The sequence below is a fragment of the Piliocolobus tephrosceles genome, chromosome 15 (assembly GCF_002776525.5).
Source record: "Piliocolobus tephrosceles isolate RC106 chromosome 15, ASM277652v3, whole genome shotgun sequence".
Classification (NCBI taxonomy): Eukaryota; Metazoa; Chordata; class Mammalia; order Primates; family Cercopithecidae; genus Piliocolobus; species Piliocolobus tephrosceles.
In genome coordinates, this window is record NC_045448.1 from 11527666 (window position 1) to 11540550 (window position 12885).

At 43.8% G+C, this 12885-nt stretch overlaps 1 protein-coding gene across 4 annotated transcripts in view; it reads left to right on the forward strand.

The window, feature by feature from the left end:
* The window catches only part of LPIN1 (lipin 1), an 80100-nt gene that overhangs the window by 41523 nt on the left and 25692 nt on the right, over nucleotides 1–12885 (forward strand). For all 4 annotated transcript variants that reach the window (XM_023199319.1, XM_023199335.1, XM_023199329.2 and 1 more), the window contains 2 exons: nucleotides 2930–3022; nucleotides 6438–6517. In XM_023199319.1, the coding sequence (XP_023055087.1) occupies nucleotides 2930–3022; nucleotides 6438–6517 (173 nt within the window). The remainder of the gene's footprint in view (nucleotides 1–2929; nucleotides 3023–6437; nucleotides 6518–12885) is intronic.

Genomic DNA, 12885 nt, shown 5'->3' on the forward strand with positions numbered 1-12885 from the left:
AGTACAGGGCCTGGGCAGCTCCCAGTCTGCAGGGGAGAGTAGGTAAGTGGCTGCAGGGAAGAGTTAGGAAGGCAGCCACGCCACCTGCCAGCCTGCAGTGTTCTCATCCTCCCCAAAACAATTCACTAGACAGTCAGCCGGGAATTGTTAATTTTCAATGATAGATCATCCTACTAGATTATACGTTCTTTGCTGCAGAGACTGCCTTAGACTTGTTTGTGTCCTTTGTGTGCTTAGCAAGCTTTTGTGTGCCTTAGGATGTTGCAGTCGGTCAGCCAGTTCTAACACTTGAGATTCTTGAAGGTCTAATTGGACTTTGTTGAGTCTAGGCTTGCTTCTTCCTGGGTTTGCGTATGTGTGTGTGTGCCTGTGCCTGTGTGTCGGTGTGTGTGCATGTGCGTGTGTGCATATGTGCATGTGTGTGCATTTGCATGTGTGCATGTGCACACGTGTGTGTGGACGTGTGTGTGTGCATACTTGTGCAGGTATGTGCGTGTTTGTGCATGTGTGTATGTGCACGTGTGTACATGTGTGTGTCTGTGTGTGTGCATGCGTTGTGTTTTGAGGACTGCAATCTCATGTTGGATGGTGCTTTATCTGTGGGTACCTTTGTGGACTGGGCTGAGGGCATGTTCTCCAGAGTGGTTTTTATTTTGTCCCTGCCATGGTATCCATGGCCTGGGACACATTTTTATGTCACCGTTCTCAACATTTACAAATCCATAAGAAAAAAGGCCATTGCAATAGCAATATAGCTAAAGGATTTATTTATTCACTGAAAAAGAAATCCACATAGGCTCTGAAACTTAAATTCATTCTTTTGATATGCATGCTAAATCTTTTTACAAGTCAGTAACTTTTGACTCTATATATGGCATTTCTCTAATATAGAATTTTCCCATCTTATCTTTTATGGCTGTTGGGTTTTGTATCACACTTAAAATGGCCCTGCTTCCCCATTTCCAAAACTTGTGAAGATAGGCCTTATATTTTCTTTTTGTGCTTTCTTGTATATGGGGTGTATTTTTACAAGTTTTGGAAATTTTGAAAGATTTTAAAATCTTTCATCCATCTAGATTTTATTTTGAGCTTAATGAGGGAGGTATTGGGAACCAAACCAGTTTTTTTTTTTTCCTAGGAAGTTCTTGAATTGGTGAAGATGCTTTTTGTTTTAGGAAACAGAATGACTAAGAGTGGCTTAAGTAATGATCTCATATGACAAGGATCTTAGAGGTTGGCAGTTTCAGGCTTGATGAATTTGGGTTAGCTTCTTTGTGATTTTCTCAGCTTTTCCTTGATGGTCACAAGATGACTGCCCTACAGATCATCTCCTCATATCGCCACATCTGAAACGGGAGGGTGGGAGCAGCTTGCTCGTATTTCATTGGCCAAAGTTGGTCGCATGATCACCTCTAAAGCTGTTCTTGGCAAAGCAATGAAATGACGGTGAAGGCTTCAACCATTGAGGTGCATCCTCTGGAGTTGGGCCAGCCTTCACACGCATTGCAGCCTGATTCTTGAACAGAGTTTCAGATCTGTCAGCAAGGAAGGGGAGGCAGGTGAGCTGCTCACAGAGTCTGACATGGCTACTGAATTATCCCAGGACCATGTATTAACTAACCCTATCCTCCAGCGTCTGACATGGCTACTGAATTATCCCAGGACCGTGTGTTAACTAACCCTATCCTCCACTCAGAGGCACTTACAACTTCACCTTCTGTTACATTTCTCTGTGAATTTAGATTTATTTCTGGACTTTTGTTTTCTGTTCCTGTGATATGTGTCCTTGTATACCAACACTGCATTCTTTTAGTATATTTAGGTATATTTTAATATCCAGTAGTGCTTGTTCTACTTACTACTCTTCTACCTGAGAATTTTCTAAGCTATTTTTGTTTGTTTTCAAATGAACATTAGAACAAGTTTGTGAAGGACTGAAAATACTCCTGTTTGTTTTTTCCTTTCTTTGGCTTGCTTGCTTTTTTTTTTTTTTAAATTGTGGTTTTGTTACAGTTATGAGTAGATTTAGGGGAAATAGGTCATTGACAGCTTTGTGAATTGTCCTATTTATGAACTGGATGTGAGTGGTTTGTGTTTTACTGCAGTTGGGTTTTCTTTTGTGTCAGATAGAGATCTTTTAAACTACATAGTAAATTACTTACCTATCTGCTTCCCTGCACCCTGTTAGACTGAATCTTTCAGCTTAAATCTTTCTTTCGTTACTAGCTGAGGTGTCAGCTACTTGAAAGTTCTGTAAACTGAGGAAGGGACATTACATGACTTTTACCTTAGTCCTGGAATTAACCTCAAGATAGATAGATATTTTGTTCTTTGGAAAAAATGTAGAAAATTATCAATTCATATTTAATCTCCCCATTAAACTCATTTGCCTAAGTTAAAAGTATGAATTTTCTTTTTAATACTTGAGATTTTAAATCAAATGTACCTATTAATGTAAATGTTTAGAAATTTACACTTCGTAAATATCCTATGCATTTTACCTTTTGTTGAAAACTGTTTTATCCTCTACCCCATATTAATCATTTCATATTTTATTTTATAATCATATTGAGAGTAATAATATCTTAACCGGTTAGCCACTTTAATTTGAAAAGTTCCAGTCTTACTAATCACTAATGATTTCTAATGCTTTCTTTTTCTGTTGTTGTTGTTGTGTTGTATTTTATTTGTTGTTTGTTTATTCCTTTAACATCTTCTTAAGTCTTCATGCTTAAGTTACCTTCATGTAATTTTGGACGCCATTAGGTTTTGCTTCTCTAAAATTTTTAACCCACAAATAGTATGTTGTGTTTTCTCTGATTTTTTTTTTAAACCTTACTTTAATTTGCATGTATGTTTCTTTTGGTTTGAATGTGCTAAGTTGATCTTTTTTTGTTCCATTATTTATGTTACCATCCATTTAAAACAGGCCACTGTGGAATCGATCATGAGGGATAAAATGCCCAAAAAGGGAGGAAGATGGTGGTTTTCGTGGAGGGGAAGAAACACCACGATCAAGGAGGTAAGCCCAGAAGACAAAGCAGTGCTCACACTTAGCAAGTTTTGGTTTTGTGTAGTGAGATTGGTTTTCATGTACTTACATCAGAGAAATGAACATAGGCCTTAGTGCTGAGTTTTCATGAGCCAGCTCTGCCATGAACTAGGGCTTGTGGAACGTGGGGAGGTGGGGAGGAAGGTCAGGAGCCAGCAGCATAGGCGTCACCCCCTGGCTCTGTAACCGTTAGGAGACTGTGGTCCAGTCACTCCCTCATGGTAAGATTTCGTCATCTATAAAAGAAGGGATTCACCCTGGGAATTCAGTTTCTTAAGAAATTAAATATCTTCCTTCTGCTTGTGGAGACAATTTTTTTTTCTTTTTCTTTTTCTCCCCTCCTTTCTTTTTTTGAAATGGGCTCGTTCAGTTACCCAGGCTGGAGTGCAGTGATGCAATCTCAGCTCACTGCAACCTCTGCCTCCTGGGCTCAAGCAATCCTCCCATCTCAGCCTCTAGAATAGCTGGGATTACAGGCGTGCACCACCACGTATGGCTAAGTTTTGCATTTTTAGTGGAGTTGGATTTCACCATGTTGCCCAGGCTGGTCTCAAACTCCTGGGCTCAAGCGATCTGCCTGCCTAGGCCTCTGAAAGCGTTGGCATTACAGGCATGAGCCACCACGCCCTGCCTGTGAGGACAATTTTAATGAGGTATATATACTTAAGGCAGTTGACTAATTCTCTGAGTCCTTTTACTGAAATGGCACGTCTGAAGGTCCATGGCTTTGGCCTTACTTATGAGTGCCTGTGATTTCTTTCAGATCTTCGTTGCCTTCTCCTCCTATTTCTTGAAGTACTTGCTTTGCTTGGCTCCCAGGCCCCTGTGTCCACCTGGGCCTCCTCCTCCCGGCAGACTCCTCCCGCTCTGGCTTAGTCACCTCTAGGAGGGTCCTCAAAGCTCATGTTAGGCCACCTTTTCTCCTTTTAGTTCTTACTTTTCCCTTCTGCCCATGTGATGACTCCATTTTTCTCTGCAAACCGGACATTCTTTTCTACTCCACATCCGTTTATCAAGTAGCCAACTAAACAGACATTGTCCTGCGGATGCCTCAAGGTATTTCAAACTTAACACTTCCAGAGTTGAACTCACGGGATTCTTGCGAGTTCTTCCATCACTGGGGCCATAGTCAGAAAATGGCACCACTGTCCATCCATGGGTGAGATTCATGCTTTTAGCCTCACTCCCACACCAGGTCCTATCAGTTTTCCATCTTAAATACTTACCTGACGTGTCCATGTCTCTCCAGCTCCACTCCCACAAATCTGCACTACCGTCATCTCTCCCAGAGGTGCTCAGATGGTCTCTTTGCACCCATCCTCACCCTTGCTTCTTCATTCTCTGTACTGCAGATACATTGGTCTCTTTAGGGGACTGCTCCCATTTATGTTGCTTCTTGCTTAAAGCCTTACTGTGGTTCCCCAGGGCTCTTATAATGAAGGCTGGTGTCCTTATCACGTCCTACGGTGCTTGTGTGTTCTAGTGATGAATCCTGCCTGCCTCTTTCATCTCATCTTTGCTGTTTTCCTCTGCCCTCTGTGCATTAGCTTCAATGGCTGGAGGTACCTTCTACCCTGGGGGCTTTGCACATGCTGTTTTCATTACGTAGTATTCTGTGGACCCCTCTCCCCTGCTTCGCTTAGCTAACTAGCGGATCCAGTAGCCCTTTCTCTGCACATGAGTCTGGTCTGCTGTCCTCTGCCTGTGAACTTTTCCTCCATAAATTTTGTCATAGTTGATAATTATATAATTAGTAGTGTGACTATGTGATGAACCTTTCCTTTCTGTCTAGACCCAAAACTCCATGAGGCAGAGACCATATATGGCTCTGATTGCCTTGGTGTTCTTGGTTCCCATATTGGACCCAGAGTAGGGGTTCAGCAAATATTTGTTGAGGGCATGCTGATTACTCTCGGAAAGTAGTATGAAGAAGCCACAGGGACAATAGTCAAATTGGTTATTTTAATCATAACCTGCCATGAACTCTATTTATGCCATTAGTTGAAAGGGAAAACGTTTGCTGGAAGAGTTTTATCAAGATATAGTTGTTCTTTGACATTTTCTGTTAGCATATCTGAGGTCTTCTTATCAGTTTTACTGATCTCCAAGGGCTACAGACAGATGAGTGCAAATATATATACTTTATATTAGAGGCCTTAAGAAATGAAGGGCCTCTCTAGTTTTCTTACTAGAGAGCAGAATGTTCTAGAATTTAAGGTGGAAGTATATTTCAATGACTTCTTTGTAGAATATCCAAATTCTCACCAGTTTGAATTAAGTGGAGTGCTGCTATAAAGTAAGGAACAATTATGAAAGTAAATGTTTCTTTAAAAATCTAAAACATACTTATTTCAGTTAGATACATATTTGGGAAATAGCCTAAGAAGAAATTGCTAATAGTGGTGGCTAAGTCACATGATAAATAGATAAAACAAAACTGGACACATTATATCAATTATTTGTGTGCTTATTAAAAAACCTAAAGGATATTTGAAATTAGTTCATGCTAATCATATGTTAAGACAGTCACCCTATTATGCTGTTTGTATTGTTCATTTTCTTTATTAAAGGACCGTAGTAGAAATCGTTAACCTGTGTCCTGATGAAATGAGCACAGATAAAGAGATTTAGTCATTTACCCCTGGTCCCTTGGCATTTCTCTCTGGTCTCTTCTGTCCATAGGGCCATTGCCCATCTCCGTCCTCCCTTGCCTGCTGTGTGCCTAGCTTTGTGTTTCAGACACAGAGTCTTCTTTAGTCCTCATAGCAGCGTTAGGAGAAGGAGAATATCACCCCTGTTTCACAGATGAGGAAGCGAAGTTCTGGACGGTTAAATGACTTGCCCAAAGTTTGTAAGCAAGAGAGACAAGACTGGGCCCAGGTGTTCTCTTAGAAATCCAAGGTTCTTTCCAGTACACCAACAGAGGATTTTCTATTAAGAGTATGTGATCTTGGAAAAGAAGAAAATGCTTTCACATCTTCCCCAGGCAAAATATGGTATGAAAATATTTTCAAGCATTTCTATCAGCAATTTCAAGAAAATATTTTGAAAGGCCCCCAGAATCCAAGCAGCCCTTGATCAAGCATTTGCATAAGCCACAGTGATGATGGAGTTTGGTTTGGTGCCACCAACACTCACGGATAACAGACTCATTTCTGTCAAAAATACTTCTTGGTTTAATCGTATACTTCTTAGCAAAGGAGCGATCAGGACCCACTGAAATAAACACAGCCAGAGCCTCCTGGGGCGATCGCTAGGGTGGGCGTCCTTGGGGAAGGGTCTACCTTCAGGGATCCTGCATTAAGGAAGCCCCTGGGAAAACACAGCTGCCTGCAAGCCCCTTCTCTGTGGTACTTCTGTGACTCTTTCTTTCTTCCTTCTCTAGGAAAGTAAGCCGGAGCAGTGCTTGGCTGGCAACGGACATAGCACCGGAGAGCAACCACCGCAGCTCAGCATGGCCACCAGGTGCGGTAGGAGGCTTCTTGGGATGTTGCAGCGTCCAAGTTCATGGCACATGCCGCCTGGATGCAGCTAGGGTTCACCACACGGTTCCAACTCTGGCTCTGTGATTCACTTGGTGACCTGGAGCAATGTATTTAACTCGGTTTTCCCATGAGCAAAATGGATGCAGTTGCTCCCTTAGATAGCTAATTTGCAAAATAAATGTGAGCCTTAAGTGAGATAATATAACTAGAGCATTTCTTATGGTCCTGGCATGCAATTGTCCTTTATGCAAAGATGATGATGATGATGACAATAATGACAATAATAACAGTGAGAATAATGTCAGTGATGACGATAATAAATAATAGCCCTAATGATAACATGGAAATAAGTTTCACTTCTGAAGGAACTTGCCTTTCTCTGCAATTTAAATACTGACCAGGACTTATGTTGATACTTTTGACATGGATTCATATTCACTTGGCATAGGAGAGGTTAGATTTTGATGATACTGAACAGTATTTGTGGTTTGTCTTCAGGTTAATCTCTTTGTATGGGGTTGGAGGTGACTCTGAGGACAGTCCAATTATACACTAATTATGATGCAGGTATCATATACTGACACTGAATGATTTGCTCTGTACCATCTTTTACTTATTACTTCATGTTTACAGTATTTCCGTGCTGAAGAAATCCAGGATTCCATTTCTTATTTAGCAGACAGAAAGTGCTAACAGATTAATTGGGGCCAGATCCACATCTTACTCGTTGTTGTATCTTGGAGGCCACTGCCCCACAGAGTAGGCTTTCCAAAGTGTTGCTCAACCATCACTGAACCACTGAGGTTTTCTCCATGTGTTGTTGATTTATGGGAGAGGCAGGCATGGATTTCCATTCCTCTGAATCCTGGCCATGGCTCTGCGTCTTAAACAGTTTTACATCTAGGATTCTTTACTACACACAGAAACCCACATGGGAGGCAGGTAGGAAACGATCTGATTTCTTCATTGTTCTCTGTGGAGAAGAACAGGGTGGAGACGAGTCTGTGGGACCTGGCAGGGGTGAGTTTGAATGTGCCTGTGAATGGCCTGGCCTGCTCTCGCCTGGGATGCTCTTGAAGGGAAACGTTTCCGTTTCCCCTGGTGGTGTCCCAGGGGCCTCCTCGCTGACCCACCCCTGGTCTGTGCTTCACAGGCACAAGAACGAATGGAAAGGCACCAGGGTCTCAATATTTCCCAGCTGGGAATTCTGAGTTTGGCTGTGAGTGCGCTTGGAAGGGAAAAGGCAGGTGTGTTGAGGATGGAGCCCAGGCCAAGAACGTGCCACCCTCTGAGTGATCCATCAAGCAGCCAGCATGGAAACCAGACATTTTTAAAATAAGTGGTTGTTTACTCCGCAAGCTGTAGCGGAAGCAGCCGACTTTAGAGTCAGGCAGGTCTGCTTTGGAATCCCAGCTGTGCTCCTTGGTAACCATTGGACCTCGGGCAAGCTCCCGAACACATCTGAGCAAAGATGCCAGTGCCACCGTCAGTGCCCAGACAGGCTGGGATGGAGCTGACCTGGGGGCTGCGTGGGAGGCATGCCCCGAAAGAGGCACACAAAGAAAGATGCAAAACTGAGTGCTCTCAGCAACTTAAACCAACTTAAATAGCTACACTAGAAAGGCCCCATTTTCCTGGAATTCATTTTAATAACCTTCTCTGTCTTGGCAATACTTTCTAAACACAAGAGGTAGCACAAGGCAGGATGTAGAGCAGGGACCTTGTCCAACAGCCTTCAGTGTGATCTTTGGCAAATTAATCCTCCTCTCAACGTCTCCATCTGTGAAATGGGGTTAAGAGTAACACCGATGCAGTAGACCCCATCTCACTGGGTCTTTGCAGCAACTTCATGAGAAAATAATCCAGAGTGCAGAAACCGATCGGGGAGAGTGGCTCTGTGATCACCTGGAGGACACAGTCCCAAACCATACAGTTTCAAGTATTTTAAAATAGACTCTGTGGGCTAAATGCACGATGTCTGCCAAGTCCTTCCTGCCCTCTCGCAGTGCCCCAGGCTGTGGGAGCTCACCTCTTGCATTAGCATGACCTGGGTGTGAGACATGGAGTCAAAGGAGATCATTTAGGAACTTTAAAATTTATTGACTGTCCTATTGGATTTCACACTTGCATGGGGATTGTAGCCCCTTCGTTTTGGCTAATTTGTCCCATTGGAAACAGGTGTATTTACCCAGTGCCTGTACCCTCATTGTATCTAGGAAGTAACTCACTTGCTTTTGATTTTACTGGCTCATAGGCAGAGGGGACCTGTCTCAGATGAGACTTTGAACTGTAGACTTTGAGTTAATGCTGAAATGAGTTAAGACTTTGGGGGACGGGGCCGGGCATGGTGGCTCACGCCTGTAATTCCAGCACTTTGGCAGGCCGAGACGGGCAGATCACCTGAGGTCAGAAGTTTGAGACCAGCCTGGCCAACATGGTGAAACCCTGTCTCTACTAAAAATACAAAAATCAGCCGGGCGTGGTGGCATGCACCTGTAATTCCAGCTACTCGGGGGATACTGAGACAGAAGAATCGCTTGAACCCAGGAGGCAGAGGTCACTGCGGTGAGCCAAGATCGTGCCACTGCACTCGAGCCTGGGTGACAGAGGAAGACTCCATCTGAAGAAAAAAAAAAAAGACTTTGGGGAGCCTGTTGGGAAGGCATGATTGGTTTTGAAATGTGAGAAGACGAGATTTGGGAGGGTCCAGGTACAGAATGATATGCTTTGGTTCTGTTCCCCCCCCACCAAAATGTCCCAAATTCGAATTATAATCCCCGTAATCCCCACGTGTCAGGGGTAGGATCGGGTGGAGGGAATTGGATCGGGGGGCCGTTTCCCCCATGCTGCTGTTCTCGTGATGATGATTGAGTCTCATGCGATCTGATGGTTTTACAAGCATCTGGCATTTCCCCTGCTTGCACTCATTCCGTCCTGCTGCCCTGTGAAGAAGGTGCCTGCTATTCCTTTGCCTTGCGTCATGATTGTAAGTTTCCTGAGGCCTCCCCAGCCATGTGGAACTGTGATTCAATTAATACCTCTTTCCTTTATACATTACCTAGTCTTGGGTATTTCTTCATAGCAGTGTGAGAACAGACTAATATAGCCAGTCTTAGACCTAGGGGAAGATGCGCCTGAGGGTCAGAGAGTTAGGTTTACAAGGGAAGGAAGAGGACAGCCACTGGGAGGGGCCTATACACAGTGGGCACAGTGGCATTGCTGGTGCCAGCACTGCTCTTACTCTTACTCCTTCTAGCCATAGCAGACAGGACCCCAGGAGAGGGGGGAGAGCAGCGAGACACTTCTGCAGCTCTTCCCAAGTTGGAACCTCAGCTCTTGCAGTTTACTTGGGGTGTCACGGATTTTCTCACTGTCCAATACAATCATATTCAAATGTGGGCAAAAAATGCTTTACCCTGTCAAATAGAAACAGCTGGACCATTCGCCATTCTGAGTTAGTCACACTATGGTTCCTCATCAAACCTAAAAAATTAAGAATTGGTTCTTGTGAAAAAGAACTCAGATTTTGAAAAGAATGTAAAGTTCTCTTGAAAAATGTAAACGTTTTAATTTGTACTGGCATCTCAGACTTTGAGTCTCCTTATTAGAGTCATGCAGTTGACTAAAAAAAAAAAAAGGTGTCAGAATGTTTTCCTAATTGACAGACTTGATTGACGTAACAGTCCCCGAAGTCCCATAATTGAGCAAACAGCTTGTCACCATACAAATAATTAAAATACCGTTTGAAAAACGTACACTGACAAGTGCTAACTTAGATGTTGTTCACAGCTACTCTTCTGTGCACACATTTTCAAATGACATGAGCCCTTTTGTTTTGTTTTGTTGCTTCTTGCAGATACTGTAAAGCAAGCAACATTTAATGAGCCATTGTAAGGGGTGGGGTGGGGGCCTCCGAAAAGGAGGCATTTTATTCTGTGCAGGGTGGCGTGATCTGGGACGTGGCAGCCGCAAATGACCGTGTACTTGCCCTAAGCCGAAACCACCAACAGCCAACTGCACATCTCACATTTTAGTCTTTGTATCTGTGTTTTCCTTTCTGTGTTCCTTCAAACATGGCATGCTGCACAAATTTAGTGGTTTTTTTTTTTTTTTTTTTTTAAAGCAGCAGATGGAAATCACAGCCATTCCGCCTTGCCTCCTCATCCCGCCGGCAGAGGTACACATCAATCTGTTGTCACCAAGAGCTTTGCTTCACATTTGGATCTCATTTCACTCCAAACTGTTTGGTTGGAACATAAACATTTTCCCATTCAATGAGGGGCCTGTAGCCTCTTTCTTCTTCTGCTTGACAAGGAAATCTGCACCACCGCCCCGTCCCTAGCAGCATTTGCCAGGCTGTACTAGCTCCAGGACCACATTTACCCCGTCTGAAAACCTCCAGGTTGTTGGTTCAGAAGAACCAGCCTGGTTCATAGGGTCCGTAGGTGTCAGAACTGGAAGGGACTTTGGTCGGACCAGGTCATTTTACAGAGGAACCCACTGAGGCCCAGGGAGGAATGTTTTAGGATGCGGCCTTTGCTGGGGCTTATGTCTGGGTCTCCCAGTCCAGGTCTCTGCAGCCTGTTACCTGCCTGCATCCTGAAGTTTTGAGTGGATGTGGTTCAGTTGTTCCTCTGCATTTTAAGATAAGAAATCAAGACTAAAAGATGAAGAAGTGATTTCTCCAAGGTAATACAGGCTGAAGTTACCAAGGGCTGGAAATCTGTGTTTTTCAGAGTCTAACTGCTGTGCCATCTCCACGCTACCTAGAATCAGAGTCAGCCCCCAGTGTCATGGCACTGTTCCATCCACGTGTAGCTTAGCTCCGCCACAGACCAACCACAGTTCTAGCCGATGCTCTGTTCTCCTTCAACTCAGCCTCCTGTTGCCATGGCGTATTCCCCCAGGACTCTGTCCCAGTGATCTCTAAATCTTTGACTTCAGCCCAGGTCTCTGTGTTGTGATTTAGACACAAGCGCTGTGTGAGTAGGAATAGGTTATTTGCTGTGCCATCGATGCGTGGCATGGTATGCTTGAGTGTTGGCTGAACGAGCTCTGGGCCAGCAGCCCGAAGCCCACAGACCTCCCTTTCTTGGGGCCCAGGGAGCAGGTGCTTAGGCAGGGCCTGCTCATTCTAGGACTGGAAGGAGCCAGGTCTCCACACAAGTGCGTTAGAAACAACACAGAAGTGAAGGTGCTGTGGAACACTGTCCTCCTTCACGTCTCCCCAGAATTGGGCAGTACTGGGTTGTAGGGATCTCTTTTTTTCTTTTTTGAGACAGGGTCTTACTCTGTCACCCAGGCTGGAGTGCAGTGGCACATTCTTGGCTCACTGCAACCTCTGCCTCCCGGGTTCAAGTGATTCTCTTGCCTCAGCCTCCCAAGTAGCAGGGACTACAGGCATGCGCCACCATGCCCAGCTAATTTTTTAATTTTTTGTAGAGATGGATTTTGCCATGTTGGTGAGACTGCGAATCACTTCTTAAATGAACACTTATGGGGTCTGAAAGCTGTAGGTTGCATAGGAGATCTTAAGGGAGGCAAGGGCAGGGGAAACAGGAGGCAGTAGGATGAGAGGAAGTTAGCACTGAGAGGAGAGAGTTTATTGACATAAAAAGATAAGACACACACTGGTACATCTTCTCTTGTGAAATTCAGATCCTTTGCCCACTTTTAAATGGATTATTGGTTTCTCTGCTGTTGAGTTGTTTGAGTTCCTTGTACGTTCAGGGTATCAGCCGCTTGTTGAATGAGGAGTTTGCACGTGTCTTCCCCATTTAACGGGTTGTCTCTTTGCTCTGTTGATTGTTTCCTTTGCTGGGCTGTAGCTGTTGAATGTGATATAGTCCCATTTGCTCAACATCACTAATCAGGAAAGTGCAGATCAAAACCACAGTGAGATAGCATCTCACCCCAGTTAGCATGGCTACTATCAAAAACACAAAAAATAACAAATGCTCCCAAGGATGTGGAGAGAAGGGAACTCTTAAACACTGTTGGTGGGAATGTGAATTAGTACAGCTATCGTGGGAAAACGGTAGGAGATTTCTTAGAAAACTAAAAATAGAACTACCATACAATCCAGCAATCCCGCTACTGAGTATTTATCCAAAGGAAGGGAAATCAGGATGTCAAAGGGATGCCTGCACCCCCATGTTTATCACAGCACTATTCACAGGAGTTGAAATATGGAACCGAGCTAAGTGTCCATCAGTGGATAAATGGATGAAGAAAATGTGATACATATACACAATGGAGTACTATTCAGACATAAAAAAGAATAAATCCTGTCATTTGTGGCAACATAGGTGGAATTGGAGGTCATCATGTTAAGTGAAATAAGCCAGG